The sequence below is a fragment of the Diadema antillarum genome, unplaced genomic scaffold (assembly GCF_040938485.1).
Source record: "Diadema antillarum isolate AM-2024a unplaced genomic scaffold, OU_Dant_1.0 seq00000173_RagTag, whole genome shotgun sequence".
Classification (NCBI taxonomy): domain Eukaryota; kingdom Metazoa; phylum Echinodermata; class Echinoidea; order Diadematoida; family Diadematidae; genus Diadema; species Diadema antillarum.
In genome coordinates this window covers 130,950-153,486 of record NW_027271242.1, presented here as the reverse complement: position 1 = coordinate 153,486, position 22,537 = coordinate 130,950, and the positions used below count along the sequence as shown (strand labels likewise).

General features: G+C 38.0%; 1 protein-coding gene across 1 annotated transcript in view; it reads left to right on the top strand.

Moving 5' to 3' along the window:
- Positions 1-22,537, top strand: part of LOC139728337 (receptor-type tyrosine-protein phosphatase eta-like) — a 79,720-nt gene that overhangs the window by 22,581 nt on the left and 34,602 nt on the right. Inside the window, exons 6-19 of the mRNA XM_071639282.1 lie at positions 1,972-2,250; positions 2,468-2,734; positions 4,348-4,623; positions 7,773-8,048; positions 8,160-8,435; positions 10,041-10,313; positions 11,132-11,416; positions 12,734-13,000; positions 14,240-14,370; positions 14,940-15,029; positions 16,139-16,211; positions 17,058-17,210; positions 19,829-19,957; positions 21,735-21,858. Coding sequence (XP_071495383.1) covers positions 1,972-2,250; positions 2,468-2,734; positions 4,348-4,623; positions 7,773-8,048; positions 8,160-8,435; positions 10,041-10,313; positions 11,132-11,416; positions 12,734-13,000; positions 14,240-14,370; positions 14,940-15,029; positions 16,139-16,211; positions 17,058-17,210; positions 19,829-19,957; positions 21,735-21,858 — 2,899 coding nt within the window. The remainder of the gene's footprint in view (positions 1-1,971; positions 2,251-2,467; positions 2,735-4,347; positions 4,624-7,772; positions 8,049-8,159; positions 8,436-10,040; positions 10,314-11,131; positions 11,417-12,733; positions 13,001-14,239; positions 14,371-14,939; positions 15,030-16,138; positions 16,212-17,057; positions 17,211-19,828; positions 19,958-21,734; positions 21,859-22,537) is intronic.

Below are 22,537 nucleotides of genomic sequence, written 5' to 3'. Positions count from 1 at the left end.
CACGTGCGTCGTCAAAGTTAAAATTCCGTACATGTCTATGTGCAAATATAGTGAAAAAAACATGTCTTTGGCCATTGTTGTAGCTGAGAGAGTAAAGCTGTAGTCATCTTGCATTATATTTTTTTCAAAGGTCTAGATAAGGATGAGAATTTTTGAGTATAAAAGTGAAAATGAGAATGGAATCCGGAGGAGATGATTCATATTTTTTTTTTTTTGCAATTGAGCTAATTATGCTTTCATCCATTTTGAAATCACATTGTCAAGTATAAGGCACCCGCACGCACACACACGCAATTTCACTTTGTTTTGTATCGGAGGCTTCATTGCTTCGACTACTGCAAAATTTCGCAGACTTGTAGAGCTTACCCAACTGATCATATTAAACATGGGCATCTTGGTTATACAAATAAACGTCTAAATCATATTTGAAAATGCCGTTGTTAAAGCTGAGATGACTCTTAAAACACTTTAATGTCATGTTTATTTTGTTTGTGTCGAATACCTCTTGGTATAAAACATACAGTTAGATAGCTTGTAATATTAAAGGTATAATTTACCGTTTGCAGATGAAATGCAAACCCAGCATTAGTGCTTAAGAATAGTTCTAAAATGTCAGTTAGGGATAGAATTGATACAAATGTAAAAATTTGAATCAGTATAGTTGATATTAACTATTGTTAAAAATACAAAATGTAAACAATAGTTATACTAAAAATGTTTCCAGACTAAACCATGTACAGATATGGTTTATTGAGAGAAATAGTGATACATCTCCTTATATCTTAGGCTTTATTGCAAAAATTTTATATATTGTAGGGTGTTTTGTGATACAACTGACCTACACATACGCATCAAATGTGATGACGTGAACATTTTTTATATCTATGTTGCCAAAGGTAAACTGGACCTTTAACGTACTCAGTATGCATGCTTGCATATGCGATTTCCCTTTGGTTTGCGTGAATCAGACACAAATTGGTGAAACATATCTTGACTTACACGTATGTATGTAGGTGCATAGAACTCGACTTTATTAACTTATTTCAATACAACTTCAAGTCCGTATATCACATCCTTGTCATGAAGATGAGAGTTGAAATTGAGGTGTGCTTACTGTACATTAGGGTGCCATTACTTTTGAATTAATATCACCATACATAGTATTGCTTCCATTGCTGACTGTCCCCTTTTACCCGTTGAGGACGGTTCGATTTTGCTGCGACACGCATTTTCCATAGACACCTGCCCGAGTATACTCGGGACTCGTCCTCAACGGGTTAAGAAGTGTCATGTTTTATATCTCGTTATTGCCATTAAACTGTTATAGCACTCTTCAGACCAGAAGAAATCACATAAAATGACAAATGATCTATATTAACACAATTTATGATATAGGGTACTTTTCCTTTTCATTGTTTTAGGAACAGAAAGAACAGGATTGTTTGATACTGTAAAAGTGGATATCTTCGCGCGACTAATTTTTTGCACTTGGCCGGGTAAGACAAGTTTCGCATGTTTTTAAATCCGCGGAATCAAGGCATAACGCAGAGGAACATATGGCAGGCAAAAATATTCACATGCTTTTATTTTCGCGCTAGTTTCTGGTTGCGCGAAATGAGCAAAAATTTTAACACGGCAAAAATTTCCACTTTTACAGTAGGTGGTTTGTTTGTTTGTTTGTTTTTTGCTTTCATTTAATTGTTTTTAAACTTGTATATTTATGTTTAATGAGATCAATCATTTTGAAGTTTCAAATATTGATCCATCAAAACTTAAATTTTGTTCATAGCCAAAATCCAAACAGGACTTGAACCGTAATCAAAATTGTATCAAGAATTGTCATGTTTTGAAGAATTATTATCAACAAAAACAAAAAAGTAAGTACCCTACAGGGGAGTCATCTGTGTATTATACTGAAGTGTGTGATTCACTCTCATATAGTAATTTATATGATCAACATGTGTTTGGTTTAATCCTCTCCCACAGTACCCAATGCCGTGGTCCTAATGGAGGGTATCTCTACCACTGATTCAGTGAGTGCAAACTGGGTCAACCCCGCCGGACTGGTCTCATCCTACACCATTGAGTGCAGTAATGGCACAGCCAACCCTTCATCCATCAACTTTACAGCTGATGCTCAATACAATGCAACTTGTGAGGGATTGCCTGTACCGGGTGCCAATTACACCATGACTGTCACCTCGTTCAGCAACATGGAGACAAATATGGCTGACATAAATCTCACTGCTTGTAAGTAACACCAGATGCATGTAATGGTCCTCCTTCAATTGTATATGATCACATTTATTTATCTATTTTTTGTTGTTGAAAGTCTGTGGTGATAAGCTTCAGGTATTCTATGACTTATACATAGTATACTGAAAATGATATTTTGTAATATTTTGATGTCTGAGACTGGAAGTCCTTGTGTACTTATAACATGTGAAATTTGTATTCTTTTTTTCAGTGCCCTTGCCTCCGAACCTCCAGCCCAATGTGTCTACGGAGACATCAGTAAGTGCTGTATGGCGGCACCCTGGTGGTGTGATTGAGTTTTTTGAAGTAAAATGTAGTGACGGAGTGCCAGGTGACATCGCTGGGGGTTATTTGGGAGATCAGGACCTGTATCAGGCTTCATGTGAGAATGTGAGTACCCCCGGGGATACCTACCTGATGACAGTGACCAGCATTAGCGGTGGACAGGAGAATCCAGCGACGGTGAATCTGACTGCATGTGAGTTGACAAGAATTGTCAGACAGCTTTAAGAATAGAGCCAATCGCAATTATGTATTTAGGTCATGTGCACTTCACGACATTGGAAAGTCAGTCATACATGAAAGTACCCATGACTGTGTTGCCTGAGGTGATTACTATAGACCGATTCTGTGACGTGCTATGTGTATTTTTGGCATGGGCAGCGCCATTAATGCGGTGTCTTAGCCGACCCCCCACTCCCCTCTCCCCCATCCCCTTCCGCACACGGAATGAAAAACTGATGCATGGTCGTTTTAGCCAATAGGCGTCTCGTACTGAGTGCGCAAATGCTTGCTTAGTGCGCGAACCTTTGTTACAAGTGCGTGATAAACATGTTGCCCGGGGGTGGGGGAGAGGAGGAAGGGTCGGCTATGACACCTCAAAATGAGCTCATGGCTGCGCCTAGTGCCACAAATTGTCTGCTGCCCTCAACGAACCCGAATCGGTCTATAGCTTAATTCTCTCTTTTTGTTTGTACAAACCAAAAGTCATGTTTTTGGTAAATGAGTTTAATAACAAGTAGTCCTTTTGACCCTATAAGTCATAACTTTTGGGTTATTACAAGACTACATTAAATTTATGCAAAGGACACTTATTCTTATCTGTTTTATGTCTATAAAGGAAATAACTCAAGCAAGAAGACAGTGATGTGCCATAGGATGCAGTAGGGGCATTTTCTATGTGTTCCCTAGGGAAAAAAAAAGTTTGATTGTTCTCCAAAATTTAGAGCTAGCATTTACTGTTTAGTACTAGTGCTGTGTCAGTTTTTCACATTTTATCCAAATTACAGACAACTGTACGAAATGGTTCAGGACTTGCCAATCATTCTATCTCCTAAGCTTCTGGTGTGTAGGGATTTCAGTATTTTGCTTTCTGGAACCTTGTGAGAGATTACAAGATGTGTAGATTGATATCCAACTTGTATTATATCTCCTGTGCATACCTCCCATCATGAAGAATGCTTGTTATAGTAGCTAATTATGAAAGAAAGAAAAAAAAAAGAATCAAGACCTAAAATTTTGTCTGCTATTTGCTTTTCTGAAACAGATATTTGTCCAGATTTTATTTTTGAATATGTGACAAATTTTCTGGTGTAAAATACAAGGATAACTGTGTGACTCTCAGAAATATTCAAAGAGCTGATCTGTGATGATAACATCACGCCATAAGTCTCCCATAGACCTGTCAACAAAGCTTCACTGAATTCCATCTATTTTTGTAATAACCAATTCTACTAGACAAGTTTGTATCCTTCCTTCTTATTACAAGTGGTATTGAAGTCTTGTATTATATAACCTAGTGATGATGGCTTCTAAGAGCAAGCAGTGCAGTTGAAAAGTTTTACCTCTGCATCATATCTTTGCATGATAGTCTTATCTGAAACCAATTCGAGAGGTGTAGGGTGACGACTGCAGTGATCCATTTAAGTTGCTTCTATGGTTGCTCCTAATATCACTGTAAATTTAATGAAGTCATGTGAAGCCATAAAATCTATAACTTTCTTGCTTTAGGTCCATTCACATCTGGAGACATAGGCAAACAGCTTTGCCTGGAACCTCATATTATCATTTCTTTTTTATTTTCCAACTCAGTGCCAGAAGCAGTGACTCTGAGGGAAGAATCATCAAACACCACGGCGATAACAGCCTCCTGGGTGGTACCAGACAGTGTCTTGGATACCTTCATCATCACATGCTCTAATGGTACTGCATCACCAAGTGAAATCTCCATCACCAGTAATCAAAGGGGTGACACCTTGACAGCTTCCTGCGTTGATTTGCCCACTCCTGGAGAAGAATATACCATCACTGTTGTGTCTCTTAGCAATGGCAAGGAAAGTGCCCCAAGCTCACTTGGGATCGTTGCATGTAAGCTTGATAGTTTTCTTGTTATTGCTTTCACTGTTGCGACTATTCGGCGTATACAGTATTTTGTGATAGAGCTGACCAGATCCATATTACTGACTGTGTGAAAAGTATTTTGCTTTCTGGAACCTCATAAGAGTTATAAGATGTGTAGATTGATATCCAACTTGTATCATATCTCCCATCAAAAAGAATGATTGTTGTTGTAGCTACTTATGTTGGGGAAAAAAAGGTTGAGACATGAGTTTGTGTCTGCACAACCTCACAATTCTCCCATAGACCTATAGATAAATCTTCACTAAATTCTATCGACTGTTGTTGAATCAATTACACAAGACTAGGTTGTATCCTTCCCCCAAATTATTGAAGTCTTTGATGAGCACTGATGGCTTCACGGGGGAATGGTGTATGTAGTTAGAGATATTTACTCAAACCATTGCCTTTTTCTGATAGTCTTATCTATAACCAATTAAAGAGGTGCAGTGTTATGACCTTAGTGATATCTGTATGTTGCTTGTGTGGTTGCCCCTAGTATTTCTACTCTGTGAAAGCTTGTGAAGCTTTGAAACTCCATATTTAACTATTTTACATTTTAGGGCCATCCAGATTGTAAACCATGGCTAAACAATGCTTTTAACCTCATACAACTCTTCCAATATTTGATTTCAATTTAGTACCAGAAGTTGTGACGTTGATGGAAGAAGAATCAAACACCACGGCTATAACAGCCTCCTGGGAGATGCCAGACAGTGTCATGGATACCTTCAACATCACATGCTCTGACGGTAGTGCATCACCAAGAGAAATCTCTGTCACCAGTGATCAAAGGGGTGACACCTTGAGAGCGTCCTGCGTTGATTTGCCGACTCCTGGAGATGAATATACCATCACTGTTGTATCTCTCAGCAATGGCAGAGAAAGTTTGCCAAGTTCTCTTGGGATAATTGCATGTAAGTCTGATAGTTTTCATGTTATTGTTATCACTGTTGTAGCAACACACGTCAGACCAAAAAGGAATTGCACAAAATGACAAATGCTCTAAATCAGCACAGTTTATTAAGTAGGGTACTTTGCTAGGCTAATTTCATTAAATGTTTTACAAAACAGAAAGACAAGATTTCAACATTGACAAAATACAGATGGCAATGATGTCTAATATACAGACTACAATCATTACACAATCATTGCTGAGGTACAAACAAACTTACAAGTGATGAGGTGACTAAGTCCAATTCTGGATAACCCTGACATGTATGGTTCAGTATGGGTCCACTTGATAAGTGATCAAAAATTCTTGACAGCTGACAATCCACAGGCAGAATGGGATAAATCCTGTCGGATGAAATCCCAGGCAGAGCTTCAAATATGCTTGAAAAGATTTCAGAGTTCCAAAATTGTAAGCATCTACTGTAATATGTGTTCAGGATTTGAGAATAGCTTTGTCAAGTGCAGGAATAAGTGCAGGAATGTATCCCTGCTTTTAATTCTGACCTGTTTGGAGCTTTTAATAAAGCTGTTATCAGGCCTCCAATATCCATTGATAATTTGAAAATACAGGTATGCTGGCATCCGAGCGTACAATATCCAAGTAGCAGGAGGTGATCCACCTCTTACGAGCAAGGTCTTAAAGAGCTCTCTTGGTTTTGGAACTTAGGCCATATGAAACCCACAAAAGTTTGCAGATTAAGATTACTTGTATTGGGCCAGAATATGTCATCTGGGTTTGCAGACTCCAGTTGTATAAGTTTGTTTTATCTGGAAGAACAATCTTTTCTAAACCTACTGTCAAAATGTGGCAGCTTAAAACTAATATATTCCATTTAGCAGTTTTTCTGGACCATATGTTTTGTTTTGTTCTTGTTCTTGTTTTTTTTTGGGGGGGTGGGGTGGGGTGGGGGATGGGGACAGACCCTGCTTTCGCCATGAAATAAAGCATGGTTTTATTGACATTTCTGTTTATCATGCCTGAGTGAACCCTAATCCTGAAGTCTGTTTCTATGAAATTGTACCCCCATCTCTCTCTCTCTCTCTCCCTCTCTATCTCTTTGTACTTCAGTCACTTTTTGAATGGGTAGGATGATCCAATTTTAATAAGCTCTGTATCATTTTATAGGTCAGAGTTTACTCTTTCAAACTACATAGAAAAGTGAAATTTCACTTTGGTCTACTGTGTAGAAATACTTGGCAAAAATATAATGCTGGTTGCTCACACACAATACACACACATACAACAAAATGGATGAAGGGGGATTCTTCTTTTTGAGCGCATCATGGCTGTTTTTGGAAACAAGATTTCATGAGTGTTCTCCACAGCCTAGTGCAGTCTATTGTTTTTAACAAGAACTTCTAGAGTGTATTCCATCAACCTAGCATTGTATACAGATATACAAATAAGCCCTTGTATCTGGTAATGCTGCTCCATGTTTTCTGCCTTTTTTCATGGTCAAAAGTCATATTTTGGTGGCCATTTTCTGTGTGCCAGGCTATTGCTGTTTTTTTGTATTTTTTTATTTACTGATATTTTGGAAACTTTGTATGTACTCATGTTTATGATGATAAAATCTAGACTCCTGCTGTTTTTGTCAATGCTGCCCTCAGTGTGCCATCTTTTATAGGGTCAAAGGTATTTTGTATATTTAGGTACTGCACGCACACCATCACGTTCTGTCTTTTCACCAACCCATCCCACTCTACATGTAGCTGTGTTAGAGCAGCTACAGGGATAATTTTGTCAAGACTCAAGAGGTTGTATTTAGTTTGCTGACTTGTGATATACACTTTATACTCCGGCAATAAACTGAATACACCTGAATACATTATACATTGTACATCATGCAGAGTGAGCCCTTCCCAACACTAATAGACTACTACCAGATCACCTGTTCCCAATATGATTTAAACTCCACCAATGTGTACCCTTCAGGGCCATCTGATAGCATTGTGTGAATCTCACAGCCTCTTGGGATGACTACAGGATATCCCTCTAGTCACATACTGCTTGTCATTTTATTTGAAGTCCCAAGATTATAATTTTTACAAGATATCAGAGATGATAGTCGGGTATAGTACAATGCAGCCTAAATTTTTCAAACTGAAACATTGTTAAACCTGTTGTCAATTTTGTCTCCATAAATTTTTTTTTTCCGACTCAGTGCCGGAAGCTGTGACTCTGAGGGAAGAAGCATCAAACACCACGGCGATAACAGCTGCATGGGAGCTGCCAGACGGTGTCTTGGATACCTTCAACATCACATGCTCTAATGGTAGTGCATCACCAAGTGAAATCTCTGTCACTAGTGATGACAGGGGTGACACCTTGACAGCTTCCTGCATTGATTTGCCGACTCCTGGAGAGGAATATACCATCACTGTTGTATCTCTCAGCAATGGCAAGGAAAGTGCCCCAAGCTCACTTGGGATAATTGCATGTAAGTCTGATAGTTTTCTTGTTATTGCTATCACTGTTGTAACAACACACGTCAGACCAAAAAGGAAATGCACAAAATCAAATCGTCATTTCTTTTATTTTTTCAACTCAGTGCCAGAAGCAGTGACTTTGAGGGAAGAAGCATCAAACACCACGGCTATATCAGCCGCCTGGGAGGTACCAGACAGTGTCTTGGATACCTTCAACATCTCATGCTCTGATGGTAGTGCATCACCAAGTGAAATCTCCATCACCAGTGATCAAAGGGGTGACACCTTGACAGCTTCCTGCATTGACTTGCCAACTCCTGGAGAAGAATATACCATCACTGTTGTGTCTATTAGCAATGACAAAGAAAGTGCCCCAAGCTCACTTGGGATCATTGCATGTAAGTCTGATGCTCTTCTTGTTATTGCCTTTGCACTGTCAAACATTTTAGTATCATTGTAATAGTAGTGTTATTAACAACATTTCTAGTATTTTGTTGTTTTTATGCCTCCGCCACGAAGTGGTGCCGGAGGCATTATGTTTTCGGGTTGTCCGTCCGTCCTTCCGTCCATCCGTCCGTCCGTCCGTCCGTCCGTGCTAACGAGAGTATGCTTGTGTGGCCAGGAGAACAATAGTGCACAATAGATGGTCTTTATTCCGTCAGGCTTGTGTGGCTAAAATTTTTGCTTGTGTGTCTATTTTAACAAAAGGGAGAACAAAGGGGTAGACACACAAGTATATCACCGTAAGGTTGTACGTCCGTCCGTCCGTCCGTCCGTCCATCCTTCCGTCCGTCCGTAATGAATTTTGTGGACAGGGTAACTATCAAAACCTTTTGAGGTATCCTAATGAAACTTGGCATGTATGTGTATTGGGGGGTGAAGTTGTGCCTATCAACTTTTGGGTGCACATGCTCAAGATCAAAGGTCAAAAGGTCAAGGTCAAATACATAAAAGTTCACTATTTCCACCATATCTATGCAATGCCTGAAGATATTTTCTTGAAACGTAGTGTATACATGTATTACCCAATTAAGATTCTCTGGTGAAAGTTTGGGTCATGAGGTCAAAGGTCAAAGGTCAAAAGGTCAAGTAAAAATATTAAAACTTCACCTTTTTTCTCTGTACCTTGGAAATTGTTCAAGGTATCTTCATGGAACATAGTATATATACATGCACTGACTGGCAGTGATTATCTAGAGAATTTAGGGTTCATGGGGTCAAAGGTCAGGGGTCAAAGGTCAAGGGCAACACTTCGAAATTTTACTATTTCCCTCATGTTTATGCAATGCCAGCAGGATTATTTTTTTCTTACACTTGGTGTATGCATGTATAACCCAATAGGGATTCTCTGGAATTTTTTTTTTCTTTTGTTTTTGCCTCAAAGGTCAAAAGGTCAAAGATCAAGTGAAAGTGCTGAACTAATTTTTTCCTCCATATCTCGGAAGTGGCTCAAGTTATCTTGAAAACGTACTACATGTACATATTTATGCATGTTTTGCCTTACAGTGAATTTCAGGGTCAAAGGCCAGATGAAAATGGTAACAATTTACTATTCAATACAGAAATTGCACTTTTTCTCCATACCTTGAAAATTACTCAATGCATAAATGTATGAATGGGTCAAAGTCAAGTTAAAGTCCTTAAATCCCAAATACATGCTCTCCTATTCATCCAATTAAGCCTAGGTCAAGGAAGGTGAACATTCAACACATTTGTGACAAACTTGTCATTTTAATATTTTGCCAATTTTGTGAAAATGTAATCACACATTGTCCACATGTACTATCTAGACCTACAATTGTATTAGGAGAATCATGCATTATGGCGGAGGCATACCAGTCGCCATAGCGACATTGCTAGTTATTGTTATTGATTTCATGTGGATGCCACTAACTTCAAATACTTGTACATGACCACACTCTCTGATTGCATGTAGTCATTTGTGTGCATGATTGTTTTTTTCTCACGATCATAAACATTCATACAATGTACATGTATTTCAGTGCCAAATGGAGTGGAGCTACGTGAGGGTGACTCAACCACTACGTCTGTCAGCGCCCTGTGGGAAAAGCAGAATGGAACTGTTGATAACTACACAATATCATGTAGCGAAGGAAACGCATCCCCACCTAATATCCCAGTAACAGACGAGGATTTGGGGCCTTTCAATGCATCCTGTGTGAACCTCCCAAGGCCAGGGGCAGTCTACACCATGATTGTCTACAGTCTCAGTGGGGGAACCAGCAACAGCTCCTCCACGATCCATCTCAGAGCAGGTGTGTTCCTCCGCGCTATTGGCAGACAGAATCCTATCACAGACTCCTCCTACTCCTCCTTATTTTGGTTGTTTTTAGCTTGAGCAGCAATCAAAGCAGCCCAACTTGTTTTAGAATACAGGAGAATATCAGTCAGAGATGCTGTAAGATTGTTATTGAACCATCATGAGTATCTTTTTGATAGATTGTTGCACTATAGAAGTATACACTATTTTACACCATTGTTATTATTATTATTATTATTACTATTGTTATTATTATTATTATTATTATTATCATCGTTATTATTATTATTATTATACCCCCACCCACACATAGTGTGTAAGGGAGTATATATATTATTATTATTATTATTATTATCACCACATTACTACAATGACCTCACATAGTCCAGTGAGCAATGACGCGCTTGCTCTGGGCGGAAATGTCAAAACCAAATTATTTTAAGAAATCAATTATTGTTTTCTGATTCTGTTCTGTCCAAATTTCATTGTCTTTTAAAATACTACAGTGTTTCACTTTGTTGAAGCACATAAACCAACTTGTCTAAATTCAGTCCTGAAATTTGTGTGTGTGTATGGAGGAGGAGGTAGTCTCATATTGCATTACTCTAGAGGCCCTGAAGGAAGTGGTTTCACACATAAAAAATTGTATGTTACACATACACATAATATATGAATATATGATATATGTAGAGTGATTCATATGCAGGAGACAAGTAGCTGGCCATTTCCATTTTATGTTTTTTTCTTGATAGTGTCAGAAACAGTAACTAGTTTGATGGATACCATTAAAATGTTCACATTGATTTCTTACAGTTCCGGAGAGTGTTGAAAATGTCACCATCAGAGACTACAATACCACTGCTGTCAGTGTGGAGTGGACGTTAAAGGACTGTGATTGTGTCTATGATGAATTCAGCCTGACCTACGAACCGGACGGCACTGAGCCAATCATAGTAGAGCAGATGAAGTACTCTGCTGAAGTATCAGGACTGACGCAGGGTCGTCAGTATAATTTCACGGTGGTCACAATAAGTAGCGCTGGTGCCAGTAGCCCAAGCATTCAAACAAGCGAAGGAAAAACTGTACAACAAAGGACAAGTGAGTGAAAGAAATCAAGAAAATTGTGTAATAATGATTGTCTTTGATTATCTTCTACATGCTTGATGGTTTGCCTTATTGTTGCTGATAATCCATGATCCTGCTTACTGTAAAACATGATATTTTCGCGGCATGAATTTTTCGCGAATTGGAACCGGCAGCCTTTTTCGTGGCATGAAATTTTCGCGAAGTGCCACTGGCGTTCAATGCATAATAGCGTAAACAAGGACTTTCGCGTGCATTTTAATTTCGCGAATCTTGGCACTTGCGAAATTCGCGAAATTAAAGTGCATGCGAAAATTCTTCGTTTTACAGTATCTAGTGGTCAGTTTTTTACCAAATCTGTTTTTGTATTGGTGGTCAGGATTCCAAATGTTGTACAGTGAAAAACATCTTTGATGGTTGAATGTGAATCCTTTATGATGTCCAATTAAACTCTCAATCTAAAGAAAATTGCTCATTAAAATCCTATTGTAAAACTCGTTTATGCATATTCAGTGCTGTATTCATGTCTTCTAAATGTTATTAGAAACTACAATTTTAAACTAGCTAGTATTTTTATTTGATTTCCTGCACATGCTACAGTGAAAGTGCACTTCATGTTCATGGTGACTTCTTAGAATGAGAAAGAAAAAAGGTTGAACGGTGAAAGTTTCATAACAATCAGATTGTCCCTACCAGAAACTATTGTCCCTCTCTCTGAACATCTCTTCCTCGTTCTTGTCATGATAGTTTAAGGAGAAACTCACTAAGGATTTTCTTGGTACCTGGCCCAGAAGTGTTAGAAGAGGTGTAAATTCACTGATTAGATTTTAGGCAAAATTTCTCATGGTCAAAACTCAAAGTCCACTGAGCATTGGCTACAAATATGGCATTATATCTTGGCATAAATGTCCATTTGTAATGTAATTAGGGAGGAAGGGTATAAAACAAGTATTTTCATTATGTGCCAATGGTCAACATCAAATATCACTCAAAACACACACACACACACACACACACACACACACACACAAACATGTAAATACGATATCATTTCCAGTTCCTACTTCAGCTAGGAGTGTCTGAATATGATGTAAGTGATGACAAGTATTTACCTGAACATGAGAGTTGCAATAGGTCAAAGGTCAATGTCAAAAGCACTGTAATTTCTCCAATCCCCAGACTCCAATCTTTTGGATCACACAGCATTCATGGTTCAAGGGACACCCTTTTCCCTGATACTAGTTATTGATGTACATGTATGCCAGTCATTTCCATTAAGAAGGGGCAGGCATCCAATTCAACCAAATAACATCATTTCTTTGTTCTCCATAGTTCCTGCCACGGCCACAAACCTGGTGATCACACCAGACCAAAGACAGTTGGACCTGAAGTGGACCAGGGCAGACGGGGAGACCAGTGGCTATGACATCATGGTGGATCCCAGCGAGGGACAGGCCACATTCAACGAGAATCTGACACACCCTGGTGGAACCGTGTCAGGGTTGACTCCAGGGACGAACTATACTGTTACCGTGGTGACAGTCAGTCAAGATGAGAGGAGTGAAGGCCGAGTGGAGTCGTCCAGAACACTTACAGACAGTGAGTTCAGGGTTTCAGAGTCATTACTCTCATTTGTGCTTCAAGTACTGGCATATGAATCTTTAGATTTAATGATATACAAACAATACATGTACATTGTAAGTGAAGGCTTTAGTTAGAATTAACCACACAGGGTACATGTGCACCTTTGGAACCATCTAGCACCCTTAATAGCAGAATGTGTTTGGACTGTTCTGAAGGTAGAGCGCATCGGTAATTACACTAATGCCCAAACAAAATTATGTCCATTATTTGTTTTATAAAATGATGATACAGAATATTATCATGTAATAGATCACACTCATCTCAAAGTTCATATGGTACTAAGTCTATATCTAACATAGATCTGAGACTAGACCTTAAAATAACAAGTTGGTAAAATGCGTCTTACTCTTAAGTATTGGGTAACTTCTAAATTCTACTTCAAAACTCTGATCTACTTTTACTTGTAGATTCACATTTTCTGTAATATTTACTAACTTTATCCACCAAACCTGATACCAAACTTGTCCCAATCAACCCGAACAGTTAGTAATTACAATGAAAGATGTATTGTTGCATGCTCCATTTATGATGGAAGAAACACAGGAATTGCTGACTTTGCATTGGCCTTGTTCAGTTTTTTGGAGTTTGAGTGTTTTGTCAGAAATCAAACTTGCTCACATTGCACAATAGAATACAAAAGTAGTTGTGATGGAATGAGGATATAAAGTTTGAAACACAATTGAACGATTATCCAAACTGTGCAGGAAACTGTCATCTTATCCTACAACCACAAGCGAATTAACTGTCGTATTGTGATGATGCAAAAATTAATGAGAGAGGACTAACATGTTGTTGCAGCGATTTTTCATGTTCAAAGAGAAGCTGCATCATTTGATGATGTATATCAGGGTAGCAAAATATGCATGCCTCAAATGATGATAGTATAAATTACACCTTTATGTCATTTATACAATATGATGTGTTCCATGGCCATAATGGAAGTTAGGATCTCATAGTTGTAATTTTTTTCAAGAAAGACATAGAGAAAGTCAATAAGAAAGATGAAAAAAATAGGCCTGATTAATCCCATGAAAACAGTCCATTCATTTGAGATCTGAATAATGGGAAGTTTTGTTTGTTGATGCAGAATGACAGAAAAATTTCCTCTCCATATTTCTTGTGCTATCAACATAGTGCTGACTTTTGTCTGAACCATTCTTTGTTCTTCTCTTCCACTTGCTTTGATGACACTAGAACCGAGTCAGGTGCAGAATCCAGTGGCAGAGGCCGTTGACAAGAACACAATCCATGTGACCTGGGAGGAGCCAGCACAACCAAATGGGGAAATCACGGAGTACAGGATAGAATATGTTGGTACAAAGGAGGTATGTCAACCATTCTTGGTAGATTCATGAGAAATCTTTGAAGTTTTCCTCCTCATGATATAGTGCTTCGAAAGAAAAAAGAATTGGGTGTTTTTTGAAGCAACAGCCATATTTGTGAGAATATTACACCATGAATTCCTGATATTTGTGCAATTTTAACAATACATGAAATTTGATAGTCTGCAGTGATTAAAGCTTTGTATGAGTTATGGTCATATTTTTGTTTTCTTTTTTAGTATGTCAATGTATAGATAATATGACATTTTGAAAAAGAGTGTGCTTCAGTGTACAAGGATGCGAGACAAAGGCATTCTTTCAATGAGGGGAAAATCAAACACCATGAGAAACACCTGAAAAATTTTTCCTATTCAAGTCATGTGGCAAACAAGAACATGCCGTAGTATTGTGTATCTGCAATATTTCAGTTCACTTTTAATAGCTGTCTCATTATCATGTACTTTCATTATCATGTACTTTCATTATCATCTGCTTCTACTTTATACCACCTGAATATTATGCATGTCCTGATTATCTCTTTGTGTCTTCTTTTTTTTCCTTCAAACTTGCAGCCCAACGATGATCATATTGGAAGTGACACAACAACTTACACAACAATAGATATTTCTGATCTTAATCCAGGTTTCAGCTATACCTTTACAGTAAGCTCACAATACAGATACTTGTTGTGTACCGGTCACTCAGAGTCAATCGCATCGCATCCTTTTCTTTTACTGTAAAAGTGGAAATTTTCACACATTTCGTGCAACCAGAAACTAGCATGAAAATAAAAGCACGCGAATAGTTTTGCCTGCTCTTTGTACCACTATGTAATGTCTTGATTCCATGGAATCTAAAACATGCGAAATTTATCGTACTCAGTAGAGCACGAAAAATTACTCGTGCCAAAATATCCACTTTTACAGTATTGTCTTTCAAACGTATGTTATGTAATATGTATACCGTCTTCTCCATGGACCAATGTAGTGATAGAACATTGAGTGTCAGAGCTTAATTTTTGGACAATCAAAAAAAGTGACCAACCAAGGGGAGGCCACCATATTCAAAACCCGCTGTACTTATTGAGAATCACTAAAAAGTTTGAATCAGATATGGTAAATTATTAAGCATTTGTGATACCCTGAATATTTGAACGTTAGAGAACATGCAGAATAGCTTTACTGTGTACCTCAGTGTAAATGTTGTACAAGAGTTTTGATTCAGTTTTACTTAATGTGTGTTTCGTGCCTGAGAAGTGGTACAGAAGTGGACAGGCCAACTGAAGATATGCCCCAAATACTGCCCCAAGTGTGTGTTGTGTCAATGAAATGCTGGCAGAATCTAAACTTTTTTTATATCTAATCATTTGGAAACTTATTAATGTGAGAAAGTAGTGAAGAGGAATAGACGTAGTTCGCAGTCAGTGATGATTCAAATGACCCCAAATTTTAAACCAAAACAAAATAATCTTAAAGCTAGATAGCACACATTTATGTAATCCAACCTGCTTCTATCTAGACAAGCTCCCTTGAATGTTTCGGTATGTCCTTTCATTTGTTTTATATGCTGCAAAGAAAAAAAGCCATTCAGGTGCTGTCCATGATATTGCTCATTACTACTCTGTCTCTCATTATGTCATTTCTCTCATGATCTGTATCTGCTCTTGCATGGAATGTCATTCCGAACGAGCTTTGATTTTATTGTTAGGCAGGATGGACCCCTCTTTCTCATGCTCTTTTGTTTGTTGTGTTCTGCCCTTTTTTCTTTAAAGATAAATGCTACGAATGATGGGGGCTATACCAGTGATCCAGCATCTACAGATTCCGTTGAAACTCCTGAAGAAGGTAAAGTCCAAACACTTCACACCACAGGCCTAATTAGCAATTACATACGGGTAATCATGTTTTTGGTCAAAGCTAGATGAGATATCTTTGTCACAACATAGTTTGCATTCATAAGGTTAGGGCGAAAAATAATGTTTTTGAGTTTTTTAATGTGTGAAACTTCAAAATTCAGTATCTTTCCCAAGCCCTTCCCTCCCCCCCCCCAAAAAAAAAATAATAATAATTGTGCAAGGTATGATAAAGTGCAGATGTTTTTTGTGACTATTTTGATATGATATCAAGAATTCTGTGATGTCTACAAATATTCAAAAGCTGATACAAACTTCATTTGTTTGTAATGGGATATTTAGTGGTCGTTGCATAATTCAGGATTATCAAAAAGTGGATACCATCGATTGTCATGGATATCTGTGTACAGGCCATATTGCACATGTGCACATCAAACTGGTAGCAGTAGCATGTTTTAAAAAGTAGCCTTGAGAAATGAGGGCAGCATTGTAGCTGTTTTTCTTTCATGTTTTTTTTTAACCTCTTTTCTTGATGCCTTCTTGACACTAAATGATCAGACAGCAGAAAGAGTATTTGAAAACTCGTAAAAAAAAATAAAGAATACTAGTACATAATTGTCATTGCTTGTGAAGGGACATGATTTTTTTATTGTAAGAAGACATAGATTCAAACTAATGTACTTTGTGTAAAAATAAATCAAGTAGAATTTGAAGGACATGTAGGTGCACTGCTAATAAGTATCCGTGGATCTGTCTTGATCCCATCGTCAATATCTACCCATTGATTCAGCAATGCCTATCTTAATGTGTGGGTTATTGTTTTTGTTTTTTTCACTAGTTCCCCCTCCAGTTGATCCAGATTATGACTATGGTAGTATCACAGAGCCGACAGGTGTCTCCGAAACATCTTTCACCGTTACCCTTCCTGAGGATCTCTTCAGTCATGAGAACGGAGAACTTACTGCATTCACTGTCATCATTTCAGAAATTGGTATGCTAAGACTTTGATTTATCCACTTAACATGCTCCTCCTAAATATCTGCGTACATAGAATTGATATCAAAATTTGTTTTTACTTTGTTCACCTGACAGTTAATTGGACAATGCTTTCAATAGAATGTCACTCAAGTGCAAGGATATTTTGAGCAACAAAATTAATTTCAACAGATCAAAGGTCAAGTGAAAATGCTAAAATTTCACTTTTTTCTTCATATCTCACAATGGTTCAAGGTATATTCATGGAATTTGATAGTACATACTTGTATGCATGTACTGCCTACTGACAGCACTTCTCTTGGGAATGTTTTGGTCATGGTGTCAAAGGTCAAAGGTCAAGGTCAAATCCTCAAAATTTCACCATACGCCTGAAGGTATTTTCTTAAAACTTAGTGTATGCATGTATTACCCAATTGAGATTCTCTGGGAATTTTTCTTTTTGGCCAAAAGGTCAAATGTCAACTGAAGATACTACATTTCGCTTTTTTGTCCATATCTTGGAAATGGCTCAAGGTATCATCATGAAACTTAGTACATAATTATGCAAATAATGTGTGACAGTGATTATCTTGGGAATTTTAGGGTCAAAGGTATAAAAGGGTTAAAGGTCAAGTAAAAATCATCAAATCCCCAAATACCTGCTTTCGTACCTCAGCCAAGCATCCAATTAAACCTAGTTCAAGGAATATGAACACTCAACACATTTGTGACAAAGGTGTCATTTCAATTTTTTTGCCGATTATATGACTGTTGTCACACATTGTCAGGATGTACTATAGACCTAATGGGAGAAACATGCATTGTGACGGAGGCATATCAGTCGCCATTGAGACATTTCTAGTTGTACAATATCTTTGATAGGACACTGCTGAATATGCACACCTGACTGTAGCCATTTTGCTGTGGGACGCAGTTTGTGGGACTGCACCGCAGGATGGCATCGAACTAGTTGGTGTACGATGCTCCAGTCTCACACACTTGTTTAATATCATTGCGTGTGTGGAAGAGTCATCCTCTCTTTTGATATGCTGTGTCGCATCTACCTCTGTATCTGTCCTTAAATTGCTACAGACTTGTCCTCTTATATTGTAATTCAGATGAGAGGTTCACATGTGAAAAGGTATTGATTCTGCAAAATAGTGCTGTGTCACATCACACACCTGTAAGTGACAATATCAGTTTTACAAACCAATATATGTACACACACACACACACACACACATACAGACACTCCACACACTCACTGAAATGAGGATGAGAACTGAGAAGAGGAGTGCATTTGCATGAATCTGTGTGTCTTTTCTTGATTTCTACTTGCACATTTTTTGTTTTTATGCCTCCACCACGAAGTGGTGCCGGAGGCATTATGTTTTCGGGTTGTCCGTCCGTCCGTCCGTCCGTCCGTCCGTCTTTCCGTCCGTCCGTCCGTCCGTCCTTCCGTCCGTCCTTCCGTCCGTCTGTAATGAATTTTGTGGACAGGGTAACTACCAAATCCTTTTGAGGTATCCTAATGAAACTTGGCATGTATGTGTATTAGGGGGTGAAGTTGTGCCTACCAACTTTTGGGTGCACATGCTCAAGGTCAAAGGTCAAAAGGTCAAGGTCAAATGCTTAAAATTTTACTATTTCCCCCATATCTATGCAATGCCTGAAGATATTTTCTTGAAACTTAGTGTATACATGTACTACGTATTAAGATTCTCTGGTGAAAGTTTGGGGTCATGAGGTCAAAAGGTCAAAGGTTAAAAGGTCAAGTAAAATGTTAAAATTTCACTTTTTTCTCTGTATCTTGGAAATTGTTCAAGGTATCTTCATGGAACATAGTATATATGCATCTACTGACTGGCAGTGGTTATCTAGGGAAATTAGGGTTCATGGGGTCAAAGGTCAGGGGTCAAAGGTCAAGGGTAATACTTCAAAATTTTATTATTTTCCTTATATTTATGCAATGCCAGCAGGATTTTTTGTTTAAAACTTGATGTATGCATGTATAACCCAATAGAGATTCTCTGGGATTTTTTTTTTTTTGCCAAGAAGGTCAAAGGTCAAAAGGTCAAAGATCAAGTGAAAGTGCTGAACTTACTTCTTTCTCCATATCTCGGAAGTGGCTCAAGTTATCTTGAAACTTAGTACATGCTGAATTTATGTATGTTCTGCCTGACAGTGATTCTGTTATGAATCAAAGGCCAGATGAAAATGATAACAATTTACTGTTCAATACAGAAATTGCGCTTTTTCTCCATACCTTGAAAATTACTCAGTGCATAAACTTATGAAATGGTCAAAGTCAAGTTAAAGTTCTTAAATCCCCAAATACATGCTCTCTTATTCATCCAATTAAACATTGGTCAAGGAAGGTAAACATTCAATACATTTGTGACAAACATGTCATTTTAATATTTTGCCAATTTTGTGAAAATGTAATCACACATTGTCCACATGTACTATAGACCTATTAGGAGAACCATGCATTATGGCGGAGGCATACCAGTCGCCATAGCGACATTTCTAGTGTTAATTAGTTCATTCATTACTCTTGGTGATAGCACTGACTTGTGAGTAGTACATATTCATTGAGTAATGATGTCATACATTTTCAATTCTTCATTTCAGAACTAGATATATCGAGTGTTTCTGAAGTTAAGTACACATACAACGAGGCACGGGCCAATTCCAGCAACGGAATGTATCCTCCATACATCACGATAGAAAATCAGACTTTCCCGTATCTCCCCAACTATGGTGAGTACCATTTTTGCTGAAAAACAGTAAATCAGCTAATAATTATTAATAATAATTGTGGACTTATATTGTGCAGTTTCTATGAAGCATATATACTCAACTGCGCATAACAATAAGATGTAATAAAAAAAAATCAGATTCATAAGTAACATAATCTGATTCTTAACTGAAAATCATACAATATACAGAAAAATACCATTAAGGGACTGATAATTGCATAATCATAATTCATAAGAATATCTGATATCTGGGAACGATGTAGATAATGTACTAAACTGTAACTATGGGAAACTTTCATGAAATAGATGTGTTTTAAGGAGATTTTTGAAACTGTTGATTGATGATGTATGTCTGATTGAGGAAGGGAGATTATTCCAGAGTTTTGGTGCGGCACTAACAAAAGCACGGTCACCTGAGGTAATTTTTGTCTTGCACCGTAGATGACTGAGGAGCATGGTGTCATTTGAACTACGAAGTCTGTAAAACTGGGCTGTTTTTATTGTGAGAAGTTCGCTGAGATAGGAGGGAGCCAAGCCATGAATAACTTTGAATGTAATGAGAAGAAGCTTAAACTTAATTCTCTGGCATACTGGGAGCCAGTGCAGTTCATAAAGTAGTGGACTAACATGTGAAAATTTAGAAGAGTTGCAAATGAGTCTGGCACACGCATTTTGTACATGTTGTAACTTACTTATCTGAGATTCAGGTAACCCATACAGCAGTCAATTACAGTAATCAAGTTTAAATGTGATGAAGACATGGACCAAAAAAATCTCTGACAATGACCAACACACTTACATTGTGCGAGATATTTAGTGAAAACTATTCCTGAGTGCATTGTGAACATGAGAAAAAGGGGCAAGGAATCAGTATAGGCTGTATAGTAAAGTACATAGTTGTATTATATTTCATATACAGTAGATTGCATTTTATGTGGTGATTGACTAGCAAGCAGTGTTCTGTCTTGTATTTGCATATAAATTCTAAGTTTCTGTCACTTTTTTTTTTTTTTTTTTGCAAAAGTCATGCCATTACAATAATGTGCATTAGCTGCTGGTTATTTGAATGAAAAGACAATCATTGATTTGTCATACAATTTACATCAGAGCAAAGCTTGGTATTTTGACTACAACTTTGCTCACTACATGTCCAGCTTAACAGAAATCTATAAAAATTATGTAGATTTGAAAAAAGTTAAACTCAATGTTTTCCCAAAGCATGACTACGTTGGTGTCTCAGAATAATGCGGCACACAGGGGTTTTCACCGTCATGGCACATAAAGAGTTCAATCTGCTCAAAATCAGAAACATATCACACAATATTCCTCACTTTGGACAGAATCATCAAATGTGTAGCATATACAGTAAAGTACAAATATAAGTTTAGCAATTTAGGAGATTTTAATAATTCTCTAACTGCAATAAACAGCTGCAGTATATGACCAAAACAGCACTCAAATGAGATTTAAGTTTTTATTTTCCATATAAAGGGCAATGACGTTTAGAATGAAAAAGATGCAGCACCAAACACAAGATGTGTGGTTTCTTGAGCTTAATTGGTTTAGAAAGAAAAAAAAAATCTCCGTAGACTTCTGTATTAACAAGTGCTTATTCCATGAACATGGCACATCAACTTAGAGATCTCGGTCATCAGAGTTGGATGTGCGAGTGTGGCATGCAAAGACTTCAAGAATGACCCTGTTTTCTGAGCCGCAAGTAGGTTCTTACCCACGAAGTTATTTGACTGAGTTATAACCTACATGTTGTGTTGGCTCAGGGAGTCGCAAGAGGCGAGCAACAGTCCAACTGGACGTCGGTCAGGTGGTCGTTGGGGAGAAATCGTGCCCAACTAGTACCACCGGCTACTGCAACGGGCCATTGAGAGACAACACAGAATACTAGTAAGTCAATTGCCAAGCTCTCTGCATTTAGTATTCAGTGATTCCTTCAAATTAATGAATTCTGGCATCGAGTTGTTTTTATCACAACTGATAACAAATTAACATAATGTCAACATAAATGATGACTGAATATTCAGTGTTTTAGTAGTAGCCATGATAAAAAAAAAAAAAAAAATCATGGGCATACATACTCGGCCTGGATTTGAACCAATTTCCTGCTCTGTGGACAGTAATTCCTCCAAAGTTAACCTGGTCATTAAATCAGCAATCCCACTCAGGTATAGCAATGTTTGTGCCTCGATTCAAAAGGAAGTCCATTGTGACACGTGGGAAATTGTAGGGATTAGGTAATCTGCATTCATTGATGATTAGTTTCTGGACATCTACACCAATCTACGAATAAAAAACACTGTAGGATTAAACAGATGCCCCAGTGCCCATCTGCTATTTTCCACTTAGGCGCCTTGGCAGATTACACGCTCCAGGAAAACAGCGGCGCTCCCGCTCAGCGGTCTTCTATTGTTTCGCCGCGTTCTTTTAAATCCTCCCATTCAAAAGCCCGCTTCGCGGCGCTTTTAGCACTTGGCCCGTGCGGCGCTTTTTTCAAGGAGCCGACCATTCACAAAATCTGGGCGTCAGAGTGCGTACGTTTCGTTTTAGCAATATAGCGCCCTCTCCG